Raw genomic sequence first — 19,064 nt, forward strand, 5'->3', positions numbered from 1 at the left:
TCTTTCTTGATTTCGCTAAAGCTTTTGACAAAGTACACCACAAATTACTGCTATCTAAACTCAGCGCACTAAACAATGATACTAATGTACTTAATTGGATAAAAGCATTTCTAACACACCGCATGCAATTTGTAAGCGCAAATGAAGTTAATTCAACTATAACCCCAGTTAAATCAGGTGTTCCACATGGGGTCTGTGATTGGGCCGCTGTTGTTTTTAATCTACATTAATGATCTACCTGATAACATTTCGTCTAAAATTTGTCTTTTTGCAGATGACTGCGTAATATATCGTAAGATTACTAATGATACTAATATTTCATCTCTTCAGGACGATTTCAACACACTGCATACCTGGACTATGAAATGGCACATGCAGCTTAACGTCAAGAAATGTAAATCAATGCGAATATCCCGTACTAATGAAGCTTGTCCTGCCTATTTACTTAATAACATTCCTTTAGAGAGCGTAATAAATTACCAATATCTGGGCGTCCATATAACCTATAACTTATCCTGGAAGTACGATATCGACTTTATAACGAGCAAAGCTAATCGCACACTTGGATATCTTCGTAGAAACTTCTCGTTCGCACCATTATCACTCAAACATTTGTTATACACGACATATGTCCGTCCACAGTTGGAATATGCATCATCAGTATGGGACCGACATCATTCGACCTAAATTAACTGCCTTGAAAGTGTCCAGAAACGCTCCGCTCGGTTTATGCTAGCTAATTATCATCGTACAGCAAGCGTGACACAAATGAATACTACTCTGAACCTACCGTCGCTATTAACCCGCAGGAAACAATCACGCCTATGCTTATTTCATAATATTTACTACCAGAACGCTGCGCTTCGGTCGGCATGGATTAACCCAGCGCCATTCATCTTCTCACGTAGAGATCATACGCATAAGGTACATGTTAATCGCTCTAACACACTAACACATTCGCAATCATTTTTACCTAAAACATGCAACGAATGGAACGGTCTGCCAGCATCCATTGTTAATATAAGTAATCCTGTTCAATTTAGAAATGCGTTAGTTCACTACATGTAAATCACGAAACTTGCGTTCAGTATATCATGTGCTTTGTTATTGTATAAGTACTATTTTTTCAAATTAACTATGTATGTATTTACCTATCATTCGCAACCTGTATATTGAAGTGTATGACGAAATTTCTATGGTGAACTACGACCACTATTTTTTCTGTGTGTTAGTGAGCTAGTGTAATTTTCTATTTTTACTTATACTGCGCCTTTCCTGTATATCATTTTTTACTTCCTTTATGTAGCCTCTCCCCTCTATAATGTATATTTACTCAGAGGGTACTGTAAATAAATTAATAAATAATTAAACTGAAGGGAGCACTGAGCCGAAAGAAGAAAGAAGACACAAATCTCATCTGCGCATGCTCAGGAATGATAACACCACGTGTCAGTCGGGTACACGTGCCGGTCTACGTGAGAGATAACTGTTAAGGCACTTAATCTCTTCCTTATTTAGAGTAATCGAAGGCTGACTCACGCACGCACCTCCACCATTATAGATATCTCATGCCTCTACCATAAGACGCGTATCTTCATTCTTATGCCTGTACAATATCGCGCATTCATCTAACTCTGGCGTGCAGTTACAATCTCGGCAATGTAGCGAAATATTAGAAGGCGATCCACCGGTCAACGACCTTTTATGCGCCATTAGCCTCTCATTGATACACCGTCCCATTTGCCCTACGTCGAACCGGCCACAGGTAAGGGGAATATTATAAACCACACCCATACGAGAGTCAGTAAAACGGTTCTTATTGTGCTTCACTGAACAAATATCTGTTCGTTTCTTTTTTCCCTTTTACCCGCTCTTTTTTTCTCTGTACGGCAGCGCATATCTTACCTAGCTCATTGGGAGCAGTGAAAGCAACATTAACATCATATCTACTTGCAACTTCGTTAGGCCTGTGCGACAATGAATGAATATACGGAATAACCACTACTCTTTTTTTGCTATTACTGCTTTCTGTAATCACATCCGTCCCTCTCGAAACCGACTTCTTTAGGCGCTCAGCCACAGTGGCCACTGCTACACTAGGATAACCTGCTCCTAATAGGCGCCGGACCTGCGCATTAAAATTGGCGCTCATTTTGTGCATGCAGGATCTAGTGAGGGAAGACTTAAGGCACGACATGGCCATTCTGTTTTTTGCTACTTTGGAATGCTTGGATTGAAAGTTTAGCAACGGCTTCGAAAGAACTTGGGGAGTACTGCAAACAAACAAGATTTTGTTCGAAGATCAAGGAAATGTCAAGAAACTGAATTACGCGTCGCTGAGGAAATTCCTCGGTAAACTCTATTCCTCATCCGTAAAGTTTAAATTGCTCACTTACTGAGGTGGCAGCAGAATCGAATTCTTCCCTATTGCAGAAAATCAGGTAATCGTCAACGTAACGAAATATCTTGATAAAGCTATCACCTAAGGCTTTCGCTAAGCAGTTGTCAACCTTACTCAGGTGAATGTTGCTAAGAATAGGGGCAACCTTTGAGCCAATGCAAATGCCTCATTTCTGCAGAAAAACGCCATCTCTCCACCCAATAAGCGTCCACTTCAAGTACATTGAAAGAATTTCTAGAAAAGCTCCCGTGAAAACACCGCATCTGTCAATAAAACCCGACTCTTGCACTTGTTCTTTAATGCACTAATTTACGGAATTTAGCAACCCATCACGCGGTAGGGAATAATACAGGTCTTCGATATCCATACTAAAGGCTGTACAATCACCAGGATTTTCCTCTCTCAAATACTCAACTTGCAGCCGACTGTTCGCAGCTCACGCATTATTGTTTCATGTATCAAAGGTTCTGACAATTTCGAGAAGCAAGCGACCAATTGACGACACGAAGATTGTGGCGCTCCAAGCCGATAGCTGGTCATCGAACCGCCTGCCGAGCTGCCTCGTGGCTACAGCCTGATCGCCTTCCATCGCGCAGGCGATCTGCGCCCCAACCCACGCAGAAGCGGCTGACATCGCACGCAGCGCCTTCCACTCAGTCGCCTACAAAAGGGATCGTCCACAAGCACCGAACGGGATTTGCAGTCGACTGTTCGCAGCTCACGCATTATTGTTTTATGTATCATAGGTTCTGACAATTTCGAGAAGCAAGCGACCAAGTGACGACACGAAGATTGTGGCGCTCCAAGCCGATAGCTGGTCATCGAACCACCTGCCGAGCTGCCTCGTGGCTACAGGCTGATCGCCTTCCATCGCGCAGGCGATCTGCGCCCCAACCCACGCAGAAGCGGCTGACATCGCACGCAGCGCCCTCCACTCAGTCGCCTACAAAAGGGATCGTCCACAAGCACCGAACGGGATTTGCAGCCGACTGTTCGCAGCTCACGCAGTATTGTTTCATGTATCATAGGTGAGTGGGTTGTGACGAGAGCTTCTTCAACTTCGTTACTCTTTAGGCTGCAAATCCCGAGTGTCGTTTGATTCACCATGGGCATTGATCTGTGTACTTACCGTGCGCGGATAGGCCGCTTTGTAGCGCATGGCCATTTTGCCAGTGGTTGTTCGCCAATATGGCTTAGGCCTGCCTTGGCTACTAGTTGCTGGCGCATGGGTGGACGCTGTTCCTTGGTTTTGTTTTGTATTGCTCATTTGATACTCTGCGCTGGCGACGTAGAGACCAACCCAGGCCCGGATAAGGTGGACCAAGTTCTCGCGCTTGTTAAAGAGTTAACGTTGTCAAACGAAAAATTTCAGAAAGACACTTCAAACAAGCTAAAGGATATTCAAACGAGCGTCACTAACATCAAAAGGCGACTCAGTGGTGTCGAAGAGCGACTAAAAGCAGTTGATAACCTGTGTCATGACGTCACCACCGTTAACTCAGTCGTTCAGGAATCGCAGGAGCAGCTGAAAACCATAGAAACTAAACAGTTGGAGCAGGCCAATCTGGTTGTTGATGACCTAAATAACCGTATGCGCAGAAATAACCTAATATTTAAGGGAATCCCGGAAGAACCAAAAGAAACATGGATTGACACTGAACGCATCATCAACCAGTTTGTGTTAACTAAGCTAGGCTTCAATGCAGGCGAAATAGAGCGAGCCCACAGAATAGGTCGACCTAAAGCAGGTCACATCCGACCAATTGTCGTGAAATTCCTGAGTTTTAAAGACAAGAGCATCATTTTAAGAAATGCTTCCAAATTGAAGGACCTGCAGAAGCCACGCGTGTGGATTGAAGATGATTTCTCGGCCCGAATGCAGCTCATCAGGAAAAAACTCAGAGATTTCGCTCGCGAAGTACGTAAGCCTAACGAAAAATATACAGTGGTCTACGATAAACTTCTTCTTGGAAGCAAATGTTACACCTTTGATTCATCACAAAACAAAGTAACCTGTCTTTCAACGCGCAATGAAGCCGAAGTAAGTCGGCTGAGTGAGCAACCTACTGTTGGCGCACGAGGGGACGAAACTAACCAGAATGATTGACATAGTCATGCTAATCAAGGTGATTCATTGTCACTCCTGCTGTGCAACTTTCGAAGCATGTTTCACAAACAAGACCAGCTATGTGCATTTATTGAGGCTTGTTCTGTAGATATTGTTCTTGGGACAGAAACTTGGCTTACACCCGATATTGGGGACAACGAGCTGTCGCTCTCTAGAAACTTTACTATATTTAGAAATGATAGAGTGGGCGCACGGGGAGGCGGTGTTGTAGCTGCCGTGAAATCTAATCTATGTGCTCGCGTTGTTGACACACAGTCAAATATTGAAATTTTGTGGATTTCACTTCAGGTCTGTCCCTCTGTGACTTGCGCAGTTGGGGTCTGTTACCGTCCGCCTGATGCTACTTCTGAATTCATCGAGAGTCTTAATCATTCCCTAACTTTAATCCAAGACAAGTATCCAACTTCACCTATAATCCTTGCTGGCGATTTCAACTACCCCACAATAAATTGGCAGACGTGTACGCCCCTAGGTTGCGCAAGGAAGAGCGAATGCACGGAATTTCTCGATGTTCTTTGTTCATTTGATCTGCATCAAATAGTTTGCAAACCAACACGTGGAAACGCTATTCTAGATCTAGTTCTCACAACCGAACCGGAAAATATGCTTGTTCACGTCCTTGAATGTATTAGCGACCACAACGTACTACACTGTGAATACCAATTACAAAGTAGTAAACCAGAAAAGGCAACGAAATCTATTTACGATTACTCCCGTGCAAATATCGACGCGATTCTTACAGAGCTGTCATATTTTTCTGTGTGGTTCTTGGAAACCATGGCTTATCGCAATACAAATGATAACTGGCTCGCTATCCGAAGAAAGCTTATTGAACTGAAACAAAAGCACGTTCCCAAAATTAGAATAACGTCATCAACACAGAGCACATGGTTCACGTCCCAAGTAAAGAGAGCAATAAATAAAAAGAAACGCCTTTACTCTAAAGCTAAGTTGTCCCACTCGGATGGTGATTGGCAGCGATACCGAGAACAATCAAATAAATGTAAAGCTGAAATTGAAGCATCTAAAGACAAGTTTTTTAACGGTGACATCGTCAGCATGATAATGAACAATCCGAAAAAGTTTTGGAAAGTAATTAACCCTAAACACTCTTCTCAATCCACTATACCAATCATAAGTAACGGTGAGCTACTCTCACCATCTGAAGCTGCGACTGAATTAAACTCGTTTTTCAGCTCTGTATTCACAAACGAAAATCCAATTACACCTGACCTTACGTTTCCTTCAATTAACTCATCTATGAATGATCTCATAATTACACCAGAGGGAATAGACGCGGCCATCGATCGACTTTCGAATAACTCAGCGCCAGGTCCAGACGGCATCTGCACAAAGATGCTTAAAATGACTAAACCTATAATATCTCCCGTATTAGCCGCCCTTTTCCAGCAATCAATAGATACAGGAACTGTACCAGATGACTGGAAGGTCGGTCGTATCACTCCCATTTATAAATCAGGTGACCGATCAGTGCCCTCAAACTATAGACCTATATCCTTGACTAATATTCCATGTAAATTACTTGAGCATATCATATCTTCCGCAGTTATGAAATATTTATCTGAACATAACTTCTTTTCTAACAATCAACATGGATTTCAGAAAGGACGCTCTTGTGAAACACAGCTTTTTGAACTTATAACTGATCTTCATCAAGCTGTTCACGATTCCATAAAAATCGATGCCATATTTATTGACTTCAAGAAAGCATTCGATAAAGTTCCCCATTCTCGCTTAATGATGAAACTTAGCCGGCTTAACATACATGGTAAAATTATTAATTGGATCTCAAGTTTTTTAACCAATCGCTACCAATTTGTTTCCGTAAATGATCACTTTTCCGCTTTAGCACAAGTTAAATCTGGCGTTCCTCAGGGATCCGTACTTCGCCCAATCTTATTCTTAATTTACATTAATGACATCAGTAACAACCTGACCTCAACAGTTCGATTGTTTGCAGATGACTGCGTTCTTTACAGACAAATTATAACCTCTGAAGACACTAATATTTTACAGGCCGACCTAAAGAAAATCTCACTTTGGTGCGAGCAATAGCAAATGGAAATTAATGTTTCTAAAACTAAAACAGTGACATTTAGCAGAGCCAGTAACGTTCACTTAAGTTCATATTTTATGAACAGCATATGCATAGAGAATGTGTCTACATTAAAATATTTGGGAGTCCATTTAACTTCTAACCTTACATGGAATGATCACATTGATGAAATAATTTCGAAAGCGAATAAAACACTTGGATTCATTAGGCGAAATTTGTATTTAGCAAATGAGTCAACTAAATTATTAGCTTACACAGCTCTAGTTCGCTCAAAGATTGAATACGCTTCCATAATATGGAATCCAAATCAGACTTACCTAATAAACAAGCTGGAATCTTTACAAAATAAAGCAGCACGCTTCATCACTAAAACATACTCTAGAACATCCAGCATCACGGCTATCAAAGAGTCCCTCCAATTACCGTCCCTAGAAACACGACGACTGTTAGCACTGCTTTCCCACTTCCACAGATTGTATCATACCCCGTCATCCTTTACAGCATCCCATATCAAACCCCCACAAAAATGTTTTCCCCGCCTCGACCATCCCTTCAAAGTGCGTCCCATGTTTGCACGTACGAATCTCCTGCGACAATCACCGCTCTTTCTAGCTATTCATCACTGGAATAAGCTGCCAAAAGAAATTGCTTCTATACGTGATCATGACTCATTTGTTAGTAATTTGAAGCGGAGTTTTACGCATGTTGGGTAAAAGCAGAATTTTATGCCTTTGACGCATTTTAAGTGTATCTACATGCTTTGTACGGAGTGTTGTTGTTGTTGTTTTCATCATGTATGCAATTCTCTTTCCTTTTTTTCTTTTTATATTTTCTTGTTGTATTCGGTGATCTTTACCACGGTGTTCTATATTGCCTTCCCCCCCCCCTAATTGTGTTTGAAATATCCTGTTGTTAACCCCCCCCCCCCTATGTAATGCCCATAAGGGCCTTTAGGGTATCTGAATAAAAAAAAAAAACTTGTGCCTGAGAATTACGTAAGCAAAAGGGATCTGAAAAAAATTGTGAGGCTAAGCAGTTCTGTAGGTAACTAGCGACACAAACCTGTCACGACCCTTTCTCTGAAACTATAGCACGAAAAGGAATTCCTTGTTTATGGGTCTTGGCAGAGAAAAACAGTTCTAAGGTGAGGGATTTAGCTTTCTTGACATTACAGACAACCCTATCAAGATTATGTCGTGAAGGAGGTCAAGCATACGTCACTTAACTACCGAAGGCTTGAGTTTTACTGGCTGTAAATTCTTTTTTTATGGCTGAAATCGCTTTTTCCAAAACGTGTCATCTGGCATAATTACGAAATAACCTTCCTTGTCAGATATTACTGGTCTAAGTTTATGCTCCACAAGATAATCAACTGTATTATTGTAATCAAGACCTGTATTATTCTTCGCCGCATGATGGGTTGCTAAATTCCGTAAATGAGTGCATTAACGAACAAGTGCAAGAGTTGGCCTTTGTTGACAGATGCGGTGTTTTCACGGGAGCTTTTCTAGAAATTCTTTCAATGTACTTGAAGTCGACGCTTATAGGGTGGAGAGATGGTGTTTTTCTGCAGAAATGAGGCATTTGCATTGGCTCAAAGGTTGCCCCTATTCTTAGCAATATTTACCTGAGTAAGGTTGGCAACTGCTTAGAGAAAGCGTTAGGAGATAGCGTTATCAAGAAATTTCGTTACGTTGACGATTACCTGATTTTCTGCGATAGGGAAGAATTCGATCTCCGCTGCCACCTCAGTAAGTGAGCAATGTAAACTTTATGAGGGAGGATTAAAGTTTACCAAGGAATTTCCTTAGCGATGCGTAAATCAGTTTCTTGACATTTCCTTTATCTTCGAACAAAATCATCTTTGTTGGCAGGACTCCCCAAGGTCCCCGAAGCCGTTGCTAAACTTTCAATCCAAGCATTCCAAAGTAGGAAAAAACAGAATTGCCATGTCGTGCCTTAAGTCATCCCTCACTAGATCCTGCATGCACAAAATGAGCGCCAGTTTTAATGCGCAGGTCCAGCGCCTATTAGAAGCAGGTTATCCTAGTCTAGCGGTTGCCACTGTGGCTGAGCGCCTAAAGAAGTCGGTTTCGAGAGGGACGGACGTGATTACAGCAAGCAGTAATAGCAAAAAAAAAAAAGAAGTGGCTATTCTGTATATTCATTCAGTGTCGCACATGTTTAAAAAAGTTGCAAGTAGATATGATGTTAATGTTGCTTTCACTGCTCCCAATAAGCTAAGTAAGATATGCGCTGCCGTACAGAGAAAAAAGGAGTGGGTAAAAGGGAAAAAAACGAACAGATATTTGTTCAGTGAAGCACAATAAGAACAGAAGTTTTACTGACTGTCGTATGGGTGTGGTTTATAGTATTCCCCTTAGCGGTGGCCATTTCTACGTAGGGCAAACGGGACGGTGTATCAGTGAGAGGCTAATGGAGCATAAAAGGTCGTTGACCGGTGGATCGCCTTCTAATCTTTCGCTACATTCCCGATATTGTAACTGCATGCCAGAATTAGATGAATGCGCGATACTGTAGAGGCATAAGAATGAAGATACGCGTCTCATGGTAGGGGCATGGCATATCTATAAAGGAGGAGGTGCGTGAGTCAGCCTTCGATTACTTTAAATAAGGAAGAGATCAAGAGCCTTAACTGTTATCTCTCACGTAGACCGGCACGTGTACCCGACTGACACGTGGTGTTACCATTCCTGAGCATGCGCCGATGAGTTTTGCGTCTTCTTTCTTTTTTCGCCTCAGTGCTCCCTTCAGTTGATAGTCAGCGTTCGTGCTGTTTACTTCTCTACTCGTGTGTGACGTCTGCACGTCTGACTTATTTTTTGCATAATGATTCGATGATTTTCGATTCCTGTCATTGTCGGTTGATAGAATGTTCATTTCTAGTTACACAAGTCCTCGGCCATTGCCATGACCTCCTCCATGAACCCGTCATCCACGGTAGAATGATCAGACGTTGCGGGACTGTTGGCACCGGACACCAGGCCGTGGTCGACATCCAGCTTGTCCTCCGGTGACAATGTCTCGGCGCCTCCGCTGATGCTTCCTCCAACAGCTGCGTCCCTGGTATTACGGCATCGCTTGAGAGGAACACCTGCGCATAGCACAATAAATGGAAGGCCGTTGGTTAGGCTTCTCGAAGATACCAATTTTAGAATCAAGGCAGTAACATACAACTCGCAAGATCACAGCAATTGCACAAGAAGAACAAGAAACAATAGAGAAGGAAACGAACTTATAACCCGAAGTAAGTTTCTGTCGCGGTCAAAATGCGTGCTCGGTGTATTCTAAAGCAAGTAACGAAATATTTTATATTCTCCTTAACTGCCTAATTGGACATGCTAATTACCACACTTCGCAAGGATTGAGAACAATAAGAAACCTAAATTGAGAAAGTTCTCGAGAGTTGTACAGAACTTCTTTTACAATAGCTTCTCTCTTTATACTTGTTACATAAACAACTTTTTCAACATCTATGCTAACAGCGCTCTTCGTCCTCATGCATTAGGCTTGGTAGAGAGAGAGTGAAGTGAAGCTCTTTATTGAAATACAGGAAATTCTGCCGAGGTATAAACACGCGGCTTCATGCCATTCTGCCTAGGGAGCTGGAAAAAGCTAAAAATATGATTTTGGTATATATACGCGAGGCAAAGGGGACGGGTGTTTATCTAAACATGCTAGAACTTGCAAAATACGTCGTTATCATCAAGGAATCTAAAAAGATATTTTAAAGCTTGCCTTTGCTTTGCAGTGAAAGGCATATAACCTATTTCTCTTCCTAAATGTAGTGATTCTTGAGAAACAGAAGACATTCCAACAAAATAGCACATTCTCTCTCCTGTGTGATCTCGACATGCCGATATAATGTGTTACACAGTTTTGGATGCACCACGATTATCACAATACATGATGGTGGGCGGTCCAAGCTGGTGCAGGTAGTTAGTTATTGGTGAACGCGGCGTTCAGATGGAGTCGATGATACCAAATCTCGAGACGACGGGGAAGATGATGTGGAAGTCTAGATTTTCGGATGGGATCTATTCAGGGGAGAAATGAATGTGGAAGCGACAGGTTCCACAGACTATTCCTCTCCGCGTGGGAATATTTCTTTGCCATTGCTGATGCACCGTAGAATGAAAAAAAAGTTTTCGTCCCGAATTTCATAAATGCAGCTAGGTAAGCCTTTTCATTTCCGTATATGCCACAGTGGGCACGAAGCCTGCTGAAATATTATAGTGTGGCTAGCGACAGCTGCCTTACGAAGAAAGAACTAATATCACAGGTCACTGGATGTTGGATGCGCTTCCTGTTCATATCGCACATGATCTTTAGCACTGTTTTTTGAGTCCGCAAAGATGACTCATCGTGCTCGTGCATTGATTGAGATGAGCGAGAAACTTCCATTGATGAAGTTCTCGCGCGTTCTAGAGAACTTTTTTTTCCAGAACGACCGTCTTCGTACTTCGCACAAGAACATTTTTTCTCTCTTGAGGCCAACTGCATAGTTCTTCCATACGCAGCACATTTCAGAGCACTAGAATCACGGTTCAGAAGCTGGAATATATTCCGACTTTCTTGTTAGGCGTCCTGTTGTAGCGAGTTCAAGAAAAAAATAACGGCGCTTTCACGCTAGCAAAGCTTTGTAGCAGGGCGAAAGAGGTGTCGAAACGCATGTGGTATCAGAAAGAGTTATCAAGGTAAAGACAAGACAAAGAAAACGAGTAGCAGAATCTGAAAAATGAAAGGTACAGGTGTATTTAGCGCCCATAAATTAAAAAAAAAATCCAAATGCATTTAATCCCTGTAAAGGATGCACCGCCGTACATATAGCTATTCAGAGGCAAAGCCGCTGCCCAACACGATTTTGGGAAATGGAGCAACTTCGCATGTCCTAAGTAGGGGCCGAATAACGTAAAACTTTTCAAATCTCTTTTTATTCCAATCTCCTGACGTCAAATTTAAGTAACCACCAACGCAAGCGTCGGGTGGTAACCCGCACCCTTGCTTGAAAAGCCCAGTCAAATTCGTCCCGCCTTTGTAAGAGCTTTTTTTTTCTTTCCAAGCCAATAGCATGGCCTACACTGAGCAGATTTTCTTATCGAATTCGCTCACAAAATCCGAGGAGCACGCTCACGTGGAAAGCGTTTCAATGGGGCCTAGCAAGCAAAGTGAAAGTAGGTAACGGGATAAGACGACTGGTGTCGTCGTCTGCGATTGATCCGCTTCCCGTTGCTTTACTTCCTGTGGCTGGTGAAAAATAGTAGCGTGGTGCAACGGAACGTTAAAAATGTCAACAGAACGAACCCTCACAAAAAACACTTCGGAAAGTGATCTCGCATGCGTGCAGAAAGCTTTCGATAATATGAATCTGCCACGCGAAAATGTTTATTATACGCCAATAAATCCATGCTCCCAGGCCGCTCCGATTACCTGTAGTGCCAGAGCGCTCGGTGGGCAGCCATGTTCTCTTCCTTTCGGAAAGGAGCAATCTGCGGCTACTGTTAAAACTTCATTTTTCGCCGTCGTGTTAATAGATTCTTAACCCGTACACGTCACATTGATGCCGTGAGTTCTCGTGGTTTTGAGACGTCGAGTTAAATAGAGGCGAAGTAGGTGCCACCAGAAAACGTTTGATCAATGACAGAGCATTATGGCGAAACAGGCGTCAAATCAAAAATAATTATGTTTCTTTCGTTCGGTTTAATTATGCCTAATCAGTGTGCACACATCATATCTGGTTTACGTTATAGCGTCCTAGGGCTCTCCCGAGACTATGCTGTCCGGAAGGTGGCTTTCCTGGTGCCCACCAGAAGCGAGAATACATGCCAAAGTGTTCGAAACTAGGAGTACGGTCATAGTTAGCGCCAATATAGTCGAAGCTTATCCTCACGGCACCACTGGCTAAACTATCCCCGGGATCAGCTCACGTGACCTCTCGGTCGAAGAAAGAAACCGTGAACGAAGCACACGATCTAATGGAGAGACGGTCGATGTAATTACGCGTAACAGGCGATGCAAATGAGGTACGACTAAATAAATAATGACCATGAAAAAGAGACAGAATAGAGAAATATTATCAAAGCTGCATCATTTATGTCACCTGGTAAATAGAAGTTCTCTTCTTTAGCGTAAACACTTTGCTTACCCTATCTTTTTCATATTTCACAGTCCTTCATTAGGACGCGCAAGAAATTACCGGTTACCAAGCAAAACAGGGGGAAGGAGGCAGATGGAAAATAAAGCCGATGAGCAAATCGAAATCAAGGTGAACGCGTGAGCCAACGCTTCGACAAGTGGTCTAAGTAGGGTTCTTCAAAAAGAGAGAGGGGGTAATTTTGGTGGGTGCGGCAATTAGCGAATGTGTGTTAACGACGAGTGAGTAGAATTGAGAATGAAGGAGTTCTGCACACGAGGCCTGTGACACGACCATGTGACAACCACCCGTCAACGGCGCGCACAGCACCCATCTATTACCTGTTTTGCTGGTGGTCGTGGGCTATCGTGCCTGTCAAAGAGACCATAAAAGAAGTGGCGGAAACCGCTCTTCGCGGAAGAATATATGTACACATAAATAAAATACTGAAGTGGCCAAAAAAAATAAAAGGAAAGAAGGTCGAAGAAAAAAACTTTAAACCAACCTATACACTGAACAACCTATGCTAAATTTCGAGCTATTGGCAAGAAAATTTATTTGTTGCGTACTGTTTTCTTTCCCTCCGTTGTTCTTTCATTTTATGTATATCGCTGGTACGTTGCATAATATTTTTTTTTTCAAATACATCTTTTCTCACGAATACCGGTTTCTTCCGCTCCTTCTATTTTCTATTTCAGAGACGCGATAGCACACGACCACCAGCAAAGCAGCAAATAGAGGGGTGCTGTGCACGCCGTTGAAATGTGGCTGAAAGACGGCTGTGTCACCGGCCTTGTGTACAGAACACCTTTATTCTTAATTCTACACCCTCCTCGTTGCCAACTCCACCAGCCTTATCCGTCTCCGACCATTTAGAAGAACGCTACCTGCAATTACTATGCCGAAGTAAGCATATCTCGAAACGTTGGCTCCCGCTTTCGGCTTGTTCTCGTTGTTCTCATCGCTAAGCAAGTTGGAAGTTGAAGCTGCTGAATAAGACGTTTCGTACAAAGCGATGCAATTCTATCAATAAAAGTGTTCCGCTCAAGTATATTTTGAAAAACTGATTATGCAATCGACTCATGACAAAATCAGTGTGACGTGGTGCGTACTAGTGTCGACAAACTACATTAATTGTGCCCTCCACAACTGTTTCGTCAAGCTGGTAAATATTGTCTAGAGTTTGTTAGGACACCTTGTAAAAAACGACAAGTAAATGCTGCCGCGGCGTGGCGCCTGCGAGTTGAAGCATAGCTGTCCTCCAAAACGGCGCTTCAAAAGTATGGCATCGATAGGACAGGTTGTAATTGTTGGTACGCTCGAGTAAGTCCTGCTAGCAGCAATCCTCGCCTCAGTGCAAACCTTTTGTGGAAACGGCAAGCGGACTGCCAATGCTAATACATCAAAAAAGAAAGGCCGCGTAAGGCACACATTCGCACCTAATGCTAACCGGAACATAGGCAGTAGTAGAGGATCCACGTTAAAAAATTACACATTATATATTCTGGATATCAATGTGGCAGCATAGATTCACTTTATATCGAAATTGGAAGCCCAGCGCTTCGGCGAAATGCGCAAAAATAACGAGACAGGAATTGCACCGTTCAAATGACTTACGCAAACCGGCCAATGTTTCTGAAACCATGCTGAGATGTAGTTCATTCACCGCAAGATCGAGATCCGCACTGCGGCGGAGACAAGCCGAAAGCTTCACTTTTTTCCATATATTTCGTCGGCTTTCCTTATAAAGTGGCAAAAAGGGCCACACGAGATTTCCGCACCGCAAGTATTACACGATAATATGTTCAAATTCCTTCTAAAATGTTATGTTGGCATACAAGCTGTAATTATATTATCTAAATTCTTCAATAATGATTGGTGCGAACAAAATACTGTTGATTTATCTCCATAGAAGGAACGTATTTTTTAAAAACATAATACATGGTAACTGAGACATCCGATACATGATTTGCACGTCTGGCACAATATTACAGCACACGCGAATAAACGAAGCACAAAAGACGCTTACGCCAATACAAAAAACCATCATAAACCCTGAAATTCAAAAAAAGAAAAGTACTCACCACCACGGTAGACGATGCGTTTCTGAGCTGCGGGTCCTGACGAAGGGCCGGGTTCGGGAACAGCGTCACCGCCTGCAGCCCGCTTGGAGGCCACTGCAGCGCCCGTAGCCAGGATGACAGTGTCCCGTGCAGCCAGCTCCACTCTCCTTGGGCACACCACGCGGCCACTGGGCAGGGTGAAACGCACTCGCTTTGGTGCTGGAGTGGACGTCGGCTGGCAAGTAGGGTTCACACAGCCCATTGCGGCTACCGGTTCCGGTTCAACTGGCATGGCTCCTTTTCTCGGTGCAGCGACTGCGATGCACGTCCGCACAGAACGAAGTCAAGCGCAGAATAAAATTTCGGTCGCTCGCAAGGCGACAGGTGTTTTCCCTTTCCCTCTCCCACTCCACGGACCAATCAGGTGGACGGTTGTCAGGCGTCCGTGCAAGGTCAAAGTATCTCAGGCCCCGCCCACATTCGTGCCGCGCCCGCCCACACGAGCCGGATCCGAGACATTTGAACATAAAATGGAGGAGTAATTGCGCATCTCAATTACAACATATTTGGAATAGTTTTACGTCATCCAAGCCCAGACATACCCGCCAGCGTCGACGATAGCAAAAAAAAAAAAAAAAAAAAAATACAACCCCATCATGGCGCTCTTCCAATGAAAGCATAAATAATCAGGTTTGAAAATGAGACTAAACCACACTCGAACCATTGATGTTCTGTCATAACTGAAGTGATGTCTTTCAAAGTATGGTCTACGCCCCAGCTGCAAACTGACTAGCTGTTTATTTCTTTGTTCCGAATGTGCAGTGTGTTTCACTCGCACAGCTTCGAGTTCCAATTCAGCGATGTATATTGTTTGACTCGAATGGTGTTACTCCTAAGAATAAACGTCTACCATAACCAACTATTTGAATTTGTTCTTGTGTCAGTTGTGACATCACACCGATGACCGTCCAAAAAGGTGTCTTTTTTGCTTTTCGCTCAGTTACAGGATCCCGCGGTGGCTTTCCCGTTATGCACCGCAGCAATTCTACGCCAATTGGCGAAAATAGCACGAAGACGCATGAGCTCTGTGCTAAAAGGGGAAGGCGGGGCCGAAAAAAGCACATTTATCTGCACCCTGTATGTTTGGTTAGAGGTGTCGTAAAACTTATCACCAAGGAAATCTTGCTCCCTTATGCTTGTATCAACAGGGACTGTAGATAAATGCTGTAAAATTGCATATCTACCATGTTATGGCTCTGCCGATTGCGTTGGAACAAATCACATGCATCGAAATAAATGTCTTCATTTTCTAGTAAGCGCTCGCACTTCTTAAGAATAAGGACTTCTCAATTCAGCCTATAGCGAATTGTCCTAATTTTCTCGAACAGAAGAAGCAATATGAGTTGCCAGAAAACATGGACAACTGAATGATTGGCTGCAGCTATTATAAGAAAGAACCCGTAGGTCCGTGCCACGCTACCACTGACGACTAAGCGCGTAGGAATGGTTGTGTATACGCCAGCACATGCTATCAATGCTGCGCTTCGCATTTGTCTCTCTAGTTTCCTTTTTTTTTTCACTGCAGCATACGCTATTCTCAGCATTCTCATTTTCCTTGCTTTTGATCTTGACACCGATTCTCGGGGTATTGCGCGTACATCTGAATGCAACTGAACTTACGTCATCACCTGACAATGGGGAGGATTTCATGCGGAACGGGTAGCCGTTTCTAACTTGTTCGCCCCCTTCAAGTTAACTGAATATTGCTGTGATCTTTGGATGCGCCGTGTGTCACCTCAGATGCTAGGTTCCGGTCTGTATCCAGGCATACATGTTAAGATTGATGTTGAATATTGACGGATGAAGGCCTAGCTTAAGGTTGATAGAGGCAGCTCGCGATGTCAATACAACCTAATGACGGCGCCATCTGTAACCGCTACGGCACACAAACATGTCGGATTATTGCACGTGATGAAATATCGTGTGGCAGAAGAAGCCTTTCTTGTGGAATTCCGTAAATTCCTTTCTTATGAAAATTCCGTCAGCCCATGTTGCGTCACACGCTCGTCGGTAAATCCGAAGCGTACACAAATATATTTATACTTTTGCCATAATAATCATCATATTTATATACATTTTTCACTGAGGAGGTTCAGACTGCTCCCGTTACGTCACTGTCACATGTGCGACACTCTCGATGAAGTTTTCACGCCAGGAGGTACGTTGAAATCTCGGTGCCTTCTTTCCACACGTGTGTTATATATTGGGAAAGCCTACGAGCGTGAGAAAATCATATTTTACACCTCCCGTGTTTTCAACTGCAAGAAATATAATTACATATGAGGCTATATGCAACTCCTTATGGATGGTGCGCTGGATAATTTCCAAGAACACAGTGGAATCTGTGCTGACTTTGAAAACATTCTCTATCGTCAGTGCTTTCCTACAAAGTAAGCATTCAAGTAAGTTCTCTCTCTTGCCAACACAAGCTGGCTATTTCAGAGGGTCACCGCCTGGTAAATATAATGATGCCCATTCTATAACACATGCCCACAATACGGAATTGGCAAAGAGCCGTGTCCAGCTGTTGATTATGTCTCGAATGGCACAGTTGTATATCAAGGATTTTGCGAACAAGTTGCTCACCTTTATTCTGGCCATAGAGAATGCATTCTTGTAAGAAAAGAAACAAATGTATTTTCCGGTATAACCTATTTATTGTGGTAATTAATTAATAGGTGACTGTTTCTTAACCTATCCAAAGATGAAACGTAACTTGATATAGAGAGGGAAATAAGGGCTTTGCATTAGGCTTCCCTTGTTTCTATTATCGTTTCGGCGCATCAAAATCAGCGCAGCCCATACGATACGTTGGGCATTACGGGGAATGATTACAATGCTGCACATACCCACTATGGGGGATTAATCAAGAAGCGGCCGCTATATATCGTGCAACCAATTGCAGATACTACTTCGGACAGTGTAGAATTCCGCCATGTCTAATTTCGTAATGGCCGCATTTTAAGGCAATCGGAGGCTGCTGTGGGCCTATCTGATTGGCTCAAGATGCCGTCATTGCCAAATTTGAAAACGTGGATGAATTCGACACCGTCCCGAATTGCCCGTATCTCTTTTCTATCATTGCCGCATCTTGTTGAGGAACATAATTCCCATACTGTGGCGCATAACCACAACGGTTGTTCTGCAAATAAGTGACCGGTACATTTGCAAGAATTGAGAAGAAAATAAAAAAAAAAACATACAAGCCAATGCATCATCTGCCACATCCTGTAGCATGGGTGCGCAAGGGCTCATGCAGGCGTCACTTAGCGTTATGCCAAAGACAACTAAGCAAAGCAAGGATCGTTCTTTTTTGATCGGCCGTGGTAACTGCCCTAACCATTCGTTTCCTAATAAAGTATATGTGCTCACAGGCGCACCTGCATTCATGAACATATCTCTCTAGCTGCGCGCGAACACTTGCTGTCACAACGCTGGGGCGATAAAGAGCAGCAGCAGTGGGCAGCGAATTCCCTGTCGCGCTGCCTCTAACTTAAGCGCAAATTGTCCGTTCGAGAACACAGCATTCTAGAAGCTATCAATCACACCTGGTAGCTTAGCGTTTGCAACCTTCGCACATTGCCTCCAAGGAGAGTCACGAGCAGACCTCTACTCCCCCCCCCCCCCCCTCTTTTCCACGTTTACACGTCCTCTACGATAAACTTCGCCTCCAAGCACGCGCTCACCTTCTCTCTCTCTCTCCCCCCCATCTCCTTCCGATTCGCGTGCGAGGAGACGCCACGCATCAATCCACCGTCAGTCTCGGCTCACCCTAGGACGCTTTCCGTCGAATATGCAGCCTACAACACGGGGCCGTGATCTTAACGCCCTTTTTACTCAGCAGCAAGCTGACGACGACGGAGGAAATTCTCCTGAAGTTTCCATGTAATTTCTGTGACAATAAAAGGCAAAAACGTTTAACTACCGCAATCTAGGAAGCGTGCTTTCATTCATTCGTCTCGCTGAGGACACTGATATAAAACCCGAAGGAGACACTTCACCGCTATACAGGTTCCTCACTGAAAAATAATTGTGTAGCTACAGTGAAATTAAGATGGGTGTGCGGCGGAAGGGTATAGTTGACCAAGAAAGAATGTCCAATACAGGGCGCTCTTTCTTTCCCTTCCTCGAATTTCTTCAGTGTTTTAAGCTTTCTCCTCACATACTTCCTATGCTATGCG

General features: G+C 43.4%; 1 protein-coding gene across 1 annotated transcript; it reads left to right on the forward strand.

Annotated features, from left to right (window-relative positions):
* Positions 1-6,645: 6,645 nt before the first annotated feature.
* LOC126539075 (uncharacterized) lies at positions 6,646-7,779 on the forward strand. The gene has a single exon (XM_050185791.3). The coding sequence runs from the start codon at positions 6,684-6,686 to the stop codon at positions 7,317-7,319; it is 636 nt and encodes a 211-aa protein (XP_050041748.3). The 5' UTR covers positions 6,646-6,683; the 3' UTR covers positions 7,320-7,779.
* The last annotated feature ends 11,285 nt before the right edge of the window (positions 7,780-19,064 follow it).

Source organism: Dermacentor andersoni, chromosome 3, assembly GCF_023375885.2.
Source record: "Dermacentor andersoni chromosome 3, qqDerAnde1_hic_scaffold, whole genome shotgun sequence".
In the NCBI taxonomy this organism is placed as follows: Eukaryota; Metazoa; Arthropoda; class Arachnida; order Ixodida; family Ixodidae; genus Dermacentor; species Dermacentor andersoni.